The sequence below is a fragment of the Microcebus murinus genome, chromosome 15 (assembly GCF_040939455.1).
Source record: "Microcebus murinus isolate Inina chromosome 15, M.murinus_Inina_mat1.0, whole genome shotgun sequence".
In the NCBI taxonomy this organism is placed as follows: domain Eukaryota; kingdom Metazoa; phylum Chordata; class Mammalia; order Primates; family Cheirogaleidae; genus Microcebus; species Microcebus murinus.
This window is the reverse complement of record NC_134118.1, coordinates 34,987,710-35,000,432: the sequence shown is the minus strand read 5'-3', so window position 1 is coordinate 35,000,432 and position 12,723 is coordinate 34,987,710. Positions and strand designations below refer to the sequence as shown.

General features: G+C 39.2%; 1 protein-coding gene across 1 annotated transcript; it reads right to left on the bottom strand.

Annotated features, from left to right (window-relative positions):
• Positions 1–590: 590 nt before the first annotated feature.
• FGG (fibrinogen gamma chain) lies at positions 591–9,347 on the bottom strand. The gene is made up of 10 exons (XM_012783640.2): positions 9,199–9,347; positions 9,050–9,094; positions 8,667–8,850; positions 8,463–8,556; positions 6,534–6,664; positions 6,099–6,232; positions 5,001–5,185; positions 2,890–3,167; positions 1,342–1,511; positions 591–809 (listed from the first exon to the last, which is right to left on the bottom strand). The coding sequence occupies exons 1-10, from the start codon at positions 9,274–9,276 to the stop codon at positions 795–797; spliced, it is 1,314 nt and encodes a 437-aa protein (XP_012639094.1). The 5' UTR covers positions 9,277–9,347; the 3' UTR covers positions 591–794.
• Between the last annotated feature and the right edge of the window lie 3,376 nt (positions 9,348–12,723).

Sequence of the window (12,723 nt, the reverse complement as noted above, 5' to 3'; positions counted from 1 at the left end):
ACCTCTCATAAAATTAGTCAATTACTTTACACAGTCCACCTTAAGCCAAATTATATAGCTTTAGCTATTCCTTAGAAAGTCAGCACACCCTTAGCCCAGGCTGCTAAGAACTCAATATCCCTGATTCAGAATGAAGAATGGCTCTGTTCCTTCCGCTGTTCTCAGAGTTCACCAGAGAGGGACTGAGCAGTCGGTTCCCTGAAGCTCTCCACTCCCAGCTGCAGTCCCCTTGGAGTGACCAGGTCTGAACGCAGGTTTCGGAGCTCAAAGCTTCTGCTGAGAGAATCTCCAAGCAGCTTTCTGTCTCCGGCTGCTCTTTGGTTACCATGCACCTTAGTTATGTGATTGTGACTTGTCTCTATGTTTTCATAGGCTATTTTGTCACTCTGGGTAGCTGCATTTTCCTGTATTTGTCTTATATCTCGTGGAAGGCAAAAACCATTTCTATTCCCTTTGTAACTCCCCTAGACGTAGGTATAATGTTTAGCATAAAGTGAGGGCTCAACAACTACTAATAATTGCCCAACTGTAATTACTAAATTGGTGAAAAAACGGTGGTTTTTAGTAGTCAATAAAAGGTACCAAGTATCTAGTCTTAGGAAACAAAAGATTTATTGAAATGCATGTAGATAAATTATCATCAGCATAAAACTGTTAGTGGAGTTTTCAACATGGGCTCTTTTTATTCTTAAAATGAAGTGAGGCTTTTGCAAGTCCATTGTCCCATAGGAAAAATATATTTTTCTGTTCGTATAAAGTCCTTTGAAAAAGCAAATCTCTTTTGAAATGGTCTTTTACATGTCTCCAGCCTATGAATATATAACAAAACAAAATATATATTAAAAAGATATAATTCTCTGTTTAAAAAGAAGAATTGAATATGAATGATTTAAGGGAAATAAGATAGAAAACAGTTATTCAAAACTCTAAAATTTTCTCTTGTTAGTATATGCTAAAATATTTAGGAAATAATAAAAATTTTAAAATTATCAAGACAAACATGACAAGTGATCATAAAAATGCAAAAAATGACAAAGTTTTATTATTATAGAAGGAAATAAGTCAAAATGTTATGTCCTCAAATTGACAGTTTTTAAATAACTCTGATTTCAGCGATTTGGAAATATAATCCAAAGTGAGTTTTAATTTCCATTTAAGGTTAAACATCCTTAATAGAAGACTTAAAATCAATAAATATGGTGAGAGAAAATAGGAAGAAACTTTCAGAAAATTTCTGAAATTCTGTGGATCAATAGAAATTAGCAGTTAATTTTCTATAAGTCAGCCCCAGGGTGGAATGATTTAGTCATATTCTATTTCCACGCTGTGTTCTGGCCCCACCTGCTTTGATCCCCCCATGTGGTGCTGCTGTCCGTCTCCAATGGAGAGTCTGTTGAATGGGATCATCTTCATAGTGGTTTTCTTCATGGAATACCACCGGGACTTCCAAGTGGCCCAAATAATGCCGTTATCATAACCACTAGGAGTAGACGCTTTTGAGTAAGTGCCACCTAAGACAAGTCACAGATACACATATTATTGCTCTCGAATTTCCTTACCTCAGCCAGTCTATAAAGAACTATTATGAAGTGCACTACCAGTTACATCAAATTTATAGTGTCATCTACTAACCCTAAAATCTCAATTTATAATTAAAATAAATGTATTATTAAACAACCCCTTATGTCAGTGTTGTGCCACATGGTCACACCCATACTTTAAATGTATTCACTACGAGCAGGGCTATGAAACCCCAAGTTCCCTAATTGGCCTCTCTCCCTAAGCTTAGCCATGCAGGACTCAGGATGCCTAAGGCAGGTTAGAATAGCAGGAGTGCAATATTTCTGATCAGGTGGTCTCAGGTTATCTGAAAACACAATTTTACTTGTTAATTGAAGAAGGCATGAAGGGCTTTAGGAAATGTTCCTAGAATGTTATTTGACATCTCCGATATAAAGTGGAGACTAGGTTGATTTGCCTTCTCCTTGTCCCAGAGCACCAGGTCTCATGCAATCATGTAAGAGAGTGTCTGAGTTCAGTACTGGAGTGTACTACAAGCTATCAACATGTCTACCCTGGGTCATATGGCTCAAGCACTTGCCCTGAGACGTTCTTCTAATTGTGTGGTTTGTTGGTGCAAAAATAAGTTAGAGCTTTCCAATTAAAATGTTGTGAAAACCAAAAGGTTACTTTAAATAAACTTTGACAAGACTCCAAGTTGGCTATTGGCTCTTGGCTATTGGCTCCAAGATGGTGCTCTTGGGAAGTAAGGTTGCTCATCAGTAGGGCTTCCCCACACATAATTACTGGGTTGTAAATAAAACCAGTTTTCCAAACAATTCCAGCCTTATTGCAAACTACAGACTAACCCTGCCCCATCCTAAAATAAGTGTCTGCAATCCCCAGACTAGACTCTTCTCACAAGCTTTCATGAACCTCCACTCTTACCAGTACTTCTCCATCCTTGATTCCATTCCTCCAGACACCTGTTCTGTGCTCACTGGGTGTACCTGACGAATAGCTCATGGGAAGCTGAGCCAGGCTCATGTGTTAACAAGCATCAATATGGTAATTTTAGTCTATCCAGATCATATATATGGTATGTCTAAAGCAGATACTATAAACCAAAGTGCCAACGATGATGGTGATAGTTTTGGTTCCAAGGAAGACCACTGGATATTTTGCAGCAGATGGATTTCTTATAGAAGGACCAGTTTTAGGCATAAGCTTGGTATTATCCAATTCCAATTTAAAATGAAGAACCATATGATAAAAACCCCACTCCACTAGCTTCACTAGTTATTTCTCATTTCTTTATATTTATTCATTACCTTTTATAAAAATATTATGTACTGTATATTAATTGGCATCTAAGAAAGAAAGACATACCTTGGTAATAAATTCCATTGAGGTGGCCAGCGTGACACTTGTTCATCCACCAACCAGACCCATCCTGTTCAGCACAGTTGCCTTCAAACTTATCATTGTCATTGTCCCAGGTACTGAACTGCATGCCATTGTGGGATGTGAAAAACTTGTCACTAGGATCATCACCAAAGTCATAGCCATCAAAGGCATCTCCGGCTTCTCCACCAATGAAGTAGGCATATGTCAGGCGGTACTTGTCAGCCTCAGGCCCCACCTTGAACATGGCATAGTCTGCATGACTGTGAAGAAAGGAATAGAGATATCATATCCTGAGCCCCCTCGGGGATCTCAGAAGTTCCCTCTTTCATAGGACAGTTGCTTGGAGTTATTCACTTTGCTTCTTAAGGCTAAAACGTGCTCATTGAGTGAAGTTTTCTGCAAATATGGCAAGAAGCAATGGATGTATGAAGCAGTCAAGAGCTCATCAATACCACCCAGGGTGAGTTTAGAAGTCTTTAAGACATCCCAGTGAGAACTAATAACCTCACCCGCTTGAATGTCTTTTGCTTTTTTTTTCATCCTAAGATCAAATCAAGATGTGTGGATGAATTAGACTAATTTCATATTTTCAACTTTTTAAAAAAATGTTTGGCATTGCACACACGTCATCATAGATCAAAGTCGTTATCTGACCGAGAGTGACCCTTAATTAAGGCACCAAACTTGGAGGAGTCACAGCTCGGTTAGCCACTCATATCACCTGAAGGGTGAGGTGCTGAAGGGTTTCCCCACCCCCACACAAGGCTGATAGTGGAGGGAAGGAGGGCTTTTCTGAGAGCAAAAAAAAAAAAAAAAAAATCAAAGTGGTCCCTGTGTAGCCCATAGCACATGTGCTGTGGAACTCAGAGAGATTCTCTCCTGGAAGAAATTGTAAAAGAGAACCATAATTCTATGGTGTGGAGGGAAGAATGGGCCTTGGTAAATGAACAGAGATTTCCAGAAAGTACTTAGCTTCTTCCCTAATGCCCAGTACTTGGGAAATGGGTGACAGTCTCCTAGGAGAAGTTCCCCTGACTGTGGCACGTTCTGGGTTAACAAACACACAAACAAATGAAAGCTCATGTGTTTGGAAACCATATATTTCAATTCCCAAAACATAAGAAGAAGGTTGGATTTTTTTCTGCATTTTAGTTAGGCATACAAGGCTCAACATCTCCTCATATCTCTGAGAATAGAGAAGGCTCTAGATAACCAAAGGAGCTGGCTGATTTAATTTTAGGGCAGCCCATGATTTGACAGAATAGATGGTCATTAAAGCACTGGGAAATATAAAAAGGCTGTTTTTGCATTTCAACAGGGTAGTTGTTAAGAGTGCAGGCTCCGGAGTCAAACTACTTGAGTTCAAATCCTACCTCTACCATTTACATGAATCTATAAAATGGGACTAATAATAGTACCTTCCTGGTGAAATAATAGTTTGGCTTAGATTAAATTATAATTTCATACTCAATTTCTGGTACATATTTTTTTTTTTTGAGACAGAGTCTCACTTTGTTGCCCAGGCTAGAGTGAGTGCTGTGGCGTCAGCCTAGCTCACAGCAACCTCAAACTCCTGGGCTCAAGCAATCCTGCTGCCTCAGCCTCCAGAGCAGCTGGGATTATAGGCATGCGCCACCATGCCCGGCTAATTTTTTCTATATGTATTGGCCAATTAATTTAGTTGGCCAATTAATTTATTTCTATTTATAGTAGAGACGGGGTCTCACTCTTACTCAGGCTGGTTTCAAACTCCTGACCTCGAGCAATCTGCCCGCCTCAGCCTCCCAGAGTGGTAGGATTACAGGCGTGAGCCACCGCGCCCGGCCTCTGGTTCATATTAAAAGCTCAGTAATTAGCTATTATTCTGAATGGTTCCAGGGTAAGGAGATTGTGCCAAAACATGCAGATCAATCCTAAACAGGACGTACCTTTCTGGACTGCCCGAGAACCAAATTGACCCCCCTGGGGGAAATGGCTCGATGTGCTTTTTGCCTTTGTCAGGCTGTCTTTGCCATTGGTCTATTGACAGTTGGAAAGTACACATCCCAGATAATTTCTACAATGAAAAGTTAGAAGTCCTTTCTAAAGAGTACCTGGTTCTTCCATTCCAGTCTTCCAGTTCCACTCTTAATACATATGGGATTGCAGACTGCGTGCTTATCAAATGAATCTTCTCATTTCCTAGCCAGAACTCCGTGGTGCCAGTAGGAGACAGATGTCCAAAACCTTCTTTATACTGAATCCAGTTCTTCTTGAAATCCAGAGTGCCGTCAAGTCTCTAATTACACGATTGCATGGGCAAAAGGAGAGAAAGGATTATCAATGCATGTAAATAAAATGTTATCAATATCTTGTTAAAAATATGGAAAGATGATTCTATCAACTACCAACTAACTGACCTTGGCCAAGTTAGTTCAGTTTCCTCATCTATCAAATAGGAGAAATGACGTTTCCTTCATAGGGTTGCTGGGAGGATTACATGAGTGAATATAAGAGAAATACCTAAAAGAGTGCCTGGCACGTGGTAAATAAGTATTTAAAAGACACCTAGAGGACTTCAGAACTCAACCTTGATATCACTTGATATTACTGATGGTAGGTAGAATGGTCAACCGATTGCTCAGTCTGTGTCTGCCAGCCAATGCTTTTGTCATTCACTCCCTCTGAGCGCCCTCTGCAGGAGCGGTTGTCCCAGTGGCAGGAGGTAAACAAAAGGTAAAGGAAAGTAAAGGGTCTGCAGCGGCTATCAGCAGCTGGAAGAGGCAACAAAGGGCTCTTATTTTGGAGCAGCCCGACTGTATCCTCTAGGGGGGGCTTCATCATGTTGTGACAGCTAGCGTTAGCACTTGATCTACCATCGTCACTATGGTACGATGATTATGTTCTATCATGAATCCCGGACCACAGTGCCAGCAGGTGCAAAGTCAAAGTATAGACTCTGAAATCAGACTGCCCAGGGTTCGAATCCTGACTCGGTTAGGTATTAGTTATGTAATACAGGGCAAGTTACTTAACCTCTTGTACCTCAGTTTCCTCTGTTGTAAACAGCAGTAGTAACAGTATCTACCTCACAGGGATATAGTGAGGGTTAAATTAGTTAGTGCTCATAAGGCGCTTAGAAAAATATCTGGCACATGGTAGAAACAGGGTAGGCACTTACTAACTACACATGGTGAGGGGGAAAAAATTACCTTCTGAAACACAGTCCATCCGTTTCCAGATCCATCGATTTCACAGTAGACTAAGAACTGCTGCTTAGCTTTCAGAGGTTTGACAAAGTAAAGCCCACTCACTTTGGCTCCCTTATTGGCAATGTCTTGGCAATCTGAAGAAGGAGAAGAAATTTTACTGTGCTTTGAAATCCAGGTGAGACTGTGCTGGCCTTGAAAATGAGCCTTTAACTCCTAGAAAGCTATTCATTTCCCAAGAAGTATTTTCTTACTTCTCATACCATCATGCCTTTCAAACATTTTTAGCTATTCAGGAAAAGTCTATGCAAGTGAATGCTTAGATTCAATGGCTAGACACTTTCCAATTTGTTCCTATCCATTCCAACACATACAATCTCCTTTACTTTGTATATTTACTTTGATGTACATAATCCCAATATAGACCTCCTCATTTACCTTTTCCAGTTGTATCATGTATTTGTACTGTGTCTTTGCAAGGTTCCTGGCACTTTTCTTCAAGCTGGGCTACCTTCTGTTTCAGGTTCATGATCTTCTGATTATTTGTATTATATATATCCTGTAAATACCTACAAATGGGTCAATAAGACAACAAAAGATAAACATTTCTTTCAGGAAAGTAATTTTTATTTAAAAAATAAAATTAAAATTTTTATTTTATTTTAAGTACTTATTTTAAAAGAAAATAAGTATTTACAGCTCACAGCAACCTCAATCTCCTGGGCTCAAGAGATCCTCCGGCCTCAGCCTCCTGAGTAGCTGGGACTACAGGCATGCACCACCATGCCCGGCTAATTTTTTGTATATATTTTTAGTTGGCCAATTAATTTTTTTCTATTTATAGTAGAGACGGGGTCTCACTCTTGCTCAGGCTAGTTTTGAACTCCTGACCTTGAGCGATCCTCCCGCCTCGGCCTCCCAGAGTGCTAGGATTATCGGCATGAGCCACCACGCCTGGCCAGAATTCTAAGCTTTTTTAAAAGAGAAAAACAAACAAAAAATCAGTTAAAACAGGAATATAATTTTGACCTGAGTCTTTTCACCTACAATGTGGACTGTTTTTTTTCAACTTTGAACAAAAACAACAAAGCCCTTGTCAATACACATGGTGAGTGGTCATTTTGATTTTGACCTTATGCATAAGGGACAGAGGACAGCAACCTGTATGAGTGATGAACCTGGTTAGTAGGAACACCTCCTGATGACAAGAAGCAGGAAGGTCCCTGTTCAGTAGGTCACATGTGGCAAAGCACTGTTCTTTTTCACTTGTGGATCTGCTAGGGATCTATTTATGGGCTTCAGTTTCTAACTTACAGAAAAGTATCTAGGATGTTAGCATACATAAAACAAAACTACAGACACTTTCCCTTTATTCTTTAATGTTTCTAGTTATATAACTTCCTATATAACTTCACAGTACGGTTGGGGGAAGTAAAACCCATACTTTTGTAGTTTCTCACAGGGTTCCATGTAAATATTGAGAAATGATAGAAAAATTTCTATAATGCATAAAGTGTTGTGTCTTTCTTTGATGTAAAGAAGGGTATTTGAACTCTTTTATTTCCCACTTTGTCTTAAACAATCTCTGCACAACAGTCTCCCTTAACTTCAATGATGGGCAATAACAATGCAGATTATCATGATAATGATAGTTATAACAATAATAACAGTGGTCCTCTGATACCAAAAAGAGGAGAAATCCCTCCTGGGCCAATTCTCTCCAGCCATTTATCTCAATTTCTCATGCTGCTTTGAAAACAATTTAGAAAAATAAAAAGTAGAGAAGAAGCTAAAACTGCATCTGAGACCTTATATTCTGAAAGTTTATGAGTCTCTGGTAAGTTATTAACAGAGATATTTCACTTCCAAATGAAAGGAGGAGAATATGCAAATTCAGTCTGCCATTATCAATGTGTAGCTTTATAATATTTGGTAAATTTAGTCTCTTAAAACATGTTTTTTTCTGCTCCACTCTCAATATAATTTACTTTAATAGCCAAAAGCCTTCCTATGCCCCTGCTTGCTAATTTCTTACCACCAATTTTGTGCCATTTTTATAAAAAGAATTTTATTTTCAACACTCAAATTCCAATGAGTTAGATTTTTATGGTGTGAGACAATTCGGGAGTGGGGAGAATACATTTAGATAAATATGGTCATAATAGCATTTGAAGACATCTAGAATACCTTTCTCCAATGTGATTATTAAAAAGCTTTCTCCAATGTGTTCAAGATAGGCAAAATGCCAGTTGCATTTTATAGATGGAATTTTAAAAAAACACTAAAAAGGTCACTTTCACCTAAGTATGGAATATTAAATAAAAACTAAATCAGTTTTCCAGAGCAAGTTAAAACAAAAATGCTTACCGAATACTTGAGTCATGTGATAAAATCGTTGTTTCATACTTCATAATTTCTTCTAGCATTTTCCTGGAATTCACAGTAGCACTCTCTATCGTATCTGTAATACGGATCAGAGACATAAAAATACTTAAGCAAACATGACAACTAAAACAACAGCAAAAGAACTTCACAGATGATTTTCTCAGAGAGGAGTGTTTAGTTTCTCACTTGGTTTTGTTGGTTCATTAGGATTATAGCTGACTTGGAGTGCTTTGATCAGTTCTTTGGCTTCTGATGTGTTGTTTTCAGCTTCATTGAAGATGTCTTCCAAAGTCTGTAGGTCCTTATCTACTTTGGTTTGGTAAGTAGAGAGGAAATCTGCAATGCCACAGGTAGTTGGGCAAAAACTACCCTGAAAGTATAACAACGAAGTGAATTAAAATGTTGATAAATGCTACACTTAAAATCTACCTGTTAATAAAAATAGATAAAACCCGCAACTCTGTTTTTAAAAAGTTGCAAGTGTCGAATGATATTTGTGAGAGAACTGCTTCTACTCCTCTGCCCCTCTCCGGCTCCAACATGAAATGAGAAACATAAAGGCTACTTACAAATCGTTCGTCTAAGATGCAGCAGTTGTCTCTGGTAGCAACATACTAAAGGAGAAAAAGACAGAAATTTCACTTGTCTATCACCTACTTTCTTATTTCCCGGTTTTACATCTAAAACAAACACTATGTTTTGTGATCAGCACACTTACTGCCAGGCATGTTGAAGAGAGTAATAAAAGAGCGTAGAAGTTGAGGATTAGACTCCGGGGCTGCAAGGACCAACTCATGGTGTCTAGGGTGCCCGGTGTGCGCCGAGCCTGAGCCTTGCAGTCAGCACTGTGGCCTCCCAGGCTCCAATTGTCCCTTTATGTAAGCTCCTGGGGCAGCGGGGACTGCTAGTGGCTGGAGCTTATCACGAGACTTCCTTACCAGAAGAAGGGTGGGGACATCTTTCCTGTCCCTTTTTCCTCATCCTGACCCCCAACCTACGCACAGTTTCCCAGATGTTGCACGCAGGTTTCACTCCTCCTTTTTGGCCCAGTTCAACCTTTTTCATCCCCAAAGGCTAGTGAAGCATTAGCCATCGCTGTGAGGAGGGAGCAGAGCCGGGACGGGACGCTGTGTTGCAACTTCTTCCAGGACATGGCTGAGAGAGCAAACACGAGAGCTGACCTCCACCACAGCAAACCCAGCCCCTCTTTACCATGGGGCTTGCTGCCATCTCCTAAATTACCGAAAGAACTTTCTTAGTCCAGGGATGAGGTAACAATTATTTTTAACCTGTGGCTATGGCAGGAGGAGACTTTTGCCTCCTCCCCACCCCCACGTCCCAATTCAACACTCGGAGGAATGCACGACACTGGAAATACAGTCCTGCCCCTCTGTGTTGGCCATTGTCAGAGGCTGTCGGTTCTCAGTGAGCTTTGGGGCACAACTCTTCTCTTTGTCTGGCGGCATCCTATCTGCCACAGAGGAGAAGAGGGCTAGGAGCTCACTTCGTTTTCCAAGCAGTTCCATCCAGTTACCTCAGAGGAAAGCCTGTGTACAAGACTCAGGGCCTAGAAAATCCACCTCCCTTGTATCAGGCTATAGTAGAAGCCAAGCTGAAGGAAAATGGACAAAATGAGACATGGAGACCACAGGGGCATCATCTTTGTCCCGCCCCTACAGCTTCCTTGGGTATTGGGAAAACATACCTATCATCACCTGCTACTGACAACCCGCAGCTGTGCGTTACACCATTATCAATGTCCCTATTTTTGGTTACCCCTCACTGCCTTCTCTGAAACCACTGCAAATTTTGATGACATATATTACTGGGAGAAATACATCCAATTTGAAAGAAATAATTTCTTTCATCCAATTTGAAAGAAATAATCTTTCATGTTTGATTCCAAGTCTTTACAAAGGAATATTTATGCTTGACTTGAAAACAAAGATAAATGTTCATGTTCAGTAAATAATCAATAATTTTTATAACAAAGTGGATATATCTAAGCCAGATTTGTTGCCTTTTCTTCCCTCTCTGTCTTATCAGTTATTGCCAATCACATCACCATACCACCAGTCAATGAAAGGTCTCATGATCGATCTTTCTCCTCCACCTTATCTACTCATCTAATCAGTTGTTAATCAAGTCAGTTGAATTAAACATCAAAGTGTTAGTGTTTTTTTCCAAATAGCTCTACCTCTTTTGTAGCATTTATAGCAGCTTTGTATTATATGTATACGTATCATATTCACCTCCTTAGATTGTAAACTGATTTCTATGGCTACAACACTAGCATAGCAATATTTAACACTCAATAATTATTTGATGCCTTGAATTGAATCAATTGCCTCTGTGGAGAGGTATATGGGTGAGGGGATGAAAAATAAGATTGGGAAAAGTGTTCATTTTCTCTGCATACTCTATATCTTACGAATTTTGAATATATGTACATATTATCTACTAAAATATATAATTAAAATATGTAATTATTGATCACTCACAGTGTTTTATTTGGAGTCCTAATAATTACTTCTTGATTATTTTTTTATTTGACTATAAAAAGTGACTAGGACACTGCCTTTGTCTTTAAGGAGAGTATAGCTCAACTGGAGAACATGTACATAAATAATTTTTAAGAACTCTGCCTGGGTTTGAATCCCATCTCTACAATGTAATAGCTGTGTGACTCAGTACTAGCTATTTAACCTCTCTGAGTTTCATTATGCATGTTGGGAAAACAGATAATAGTTATAATATAGTACCTACTTAATAGGACTGCTTGGATTCAGTGGGATAATGTATTGAGCACATTACCTGATTCACAGAAAGTGTTAAATAAATGTTTATAGGCCTATGAATTACCAAATGTATTTGATATAAAATTTGTATAAGTAAAAAACTCATTTAGGCCGGGCGCGGTGGCTTACGCCTGTAATCCTAGCTCTCTGGGAGGCCGAGGCGGGTGGATTGCTCGAGGTCAGGAGTTCGAAACCAGCCTGAGCAAGAGCGAGACCCCGTCTCTACTATAAAATAGAAAGAAATTAATTGGCCAACTAATATATATACAAAAAATTAGCCGGGCATGGTGGCGAATGCCTGTAGTCCCAGCTACTCGGGAGGCTGAGGCAGGAGGATTGCTTGAGCCAGGAGTTTGAGGTTGCTATGAGCTAGGCTGACGCCATGGCACTCACTCTAGCCTGGGCAGCAAAGCGAGACTCTGTCTCAAAAAAAAAAAAAAAAAACAAACAAACAAACAAAAAAAACTCATTTAATAGAATTGTAAGAGGGACCACTATTGGTAGATTTGGTTCACGGGGAATGAGGTTTGTTGTTCCACCTATGGAAAGTTCTCTTCAATAATCTCTTGCAATGATCAGACTGTAACTGCAGTCTGATTCTGTAATGCTTTCCAGAGAAGAAAGCACATGATTGTTTAGTTTAGGAAATTCCATTCAAATTAATTCCACCAATCAAAGCTCAAAGGATAATAGAAATAGACTGCATGCCTTGTGAAAAGGTATATTTCCTATCAGTAAGAGTGTTCAAACAGTGTTAGGACTGAATTATTCTTTGTGGTTCTTTTTGCTGAAGACCAAAAAATAATGATTTGTTGAATTTAAGGTAACAATTCATGCAGTCACAGGTTGGGTTTTGGGCTCTTTAACTTCATAAAGTTTCATTAGATGAATCAATGTGCATAATATTCACAAGGTTGATAAATAATTAAATCGAGGAAATTAGAAATTCTACCTTATCACATTTACTTGTGTTCCTGGCTTTATACTGACTTGTATTGGAATCTGAGATGTGTTATCACAATTTTAGAGAAAAGAATTTGCTTTTACCACAATCTGAAGTATTAAATTTAAATCATATTAGGCAAGATGCTTTCTGAGAAAAAATGGCCAACAGTGATTTAGTGGCCTATGTTGGCCCTGCATTCAATTTTGTACCACTTAGGTTTATTCAATTTTATCTTTTATTTTTTATTTATTTATTTTTTTTGAGGCAGGGTTTTGTTCTGTCACCCAGGTTGGAGTGTAGTGATTCCATCATAGCTCACTGCAGCTTCAAACTCCTGAGCTCAAGAGATCCTCCTGCCTTAACCTTCCAATTAGCTAGGACTATGAACATGCACCACCATGCAGGGCTAATTTTTCTTATTTTTTTAGAGACAGGGTCTCACTGTGTTGCCCAGGCTGGTCTTGAACTCCTGGCCGCAAGTGATCTTCTCTCCTCAGCT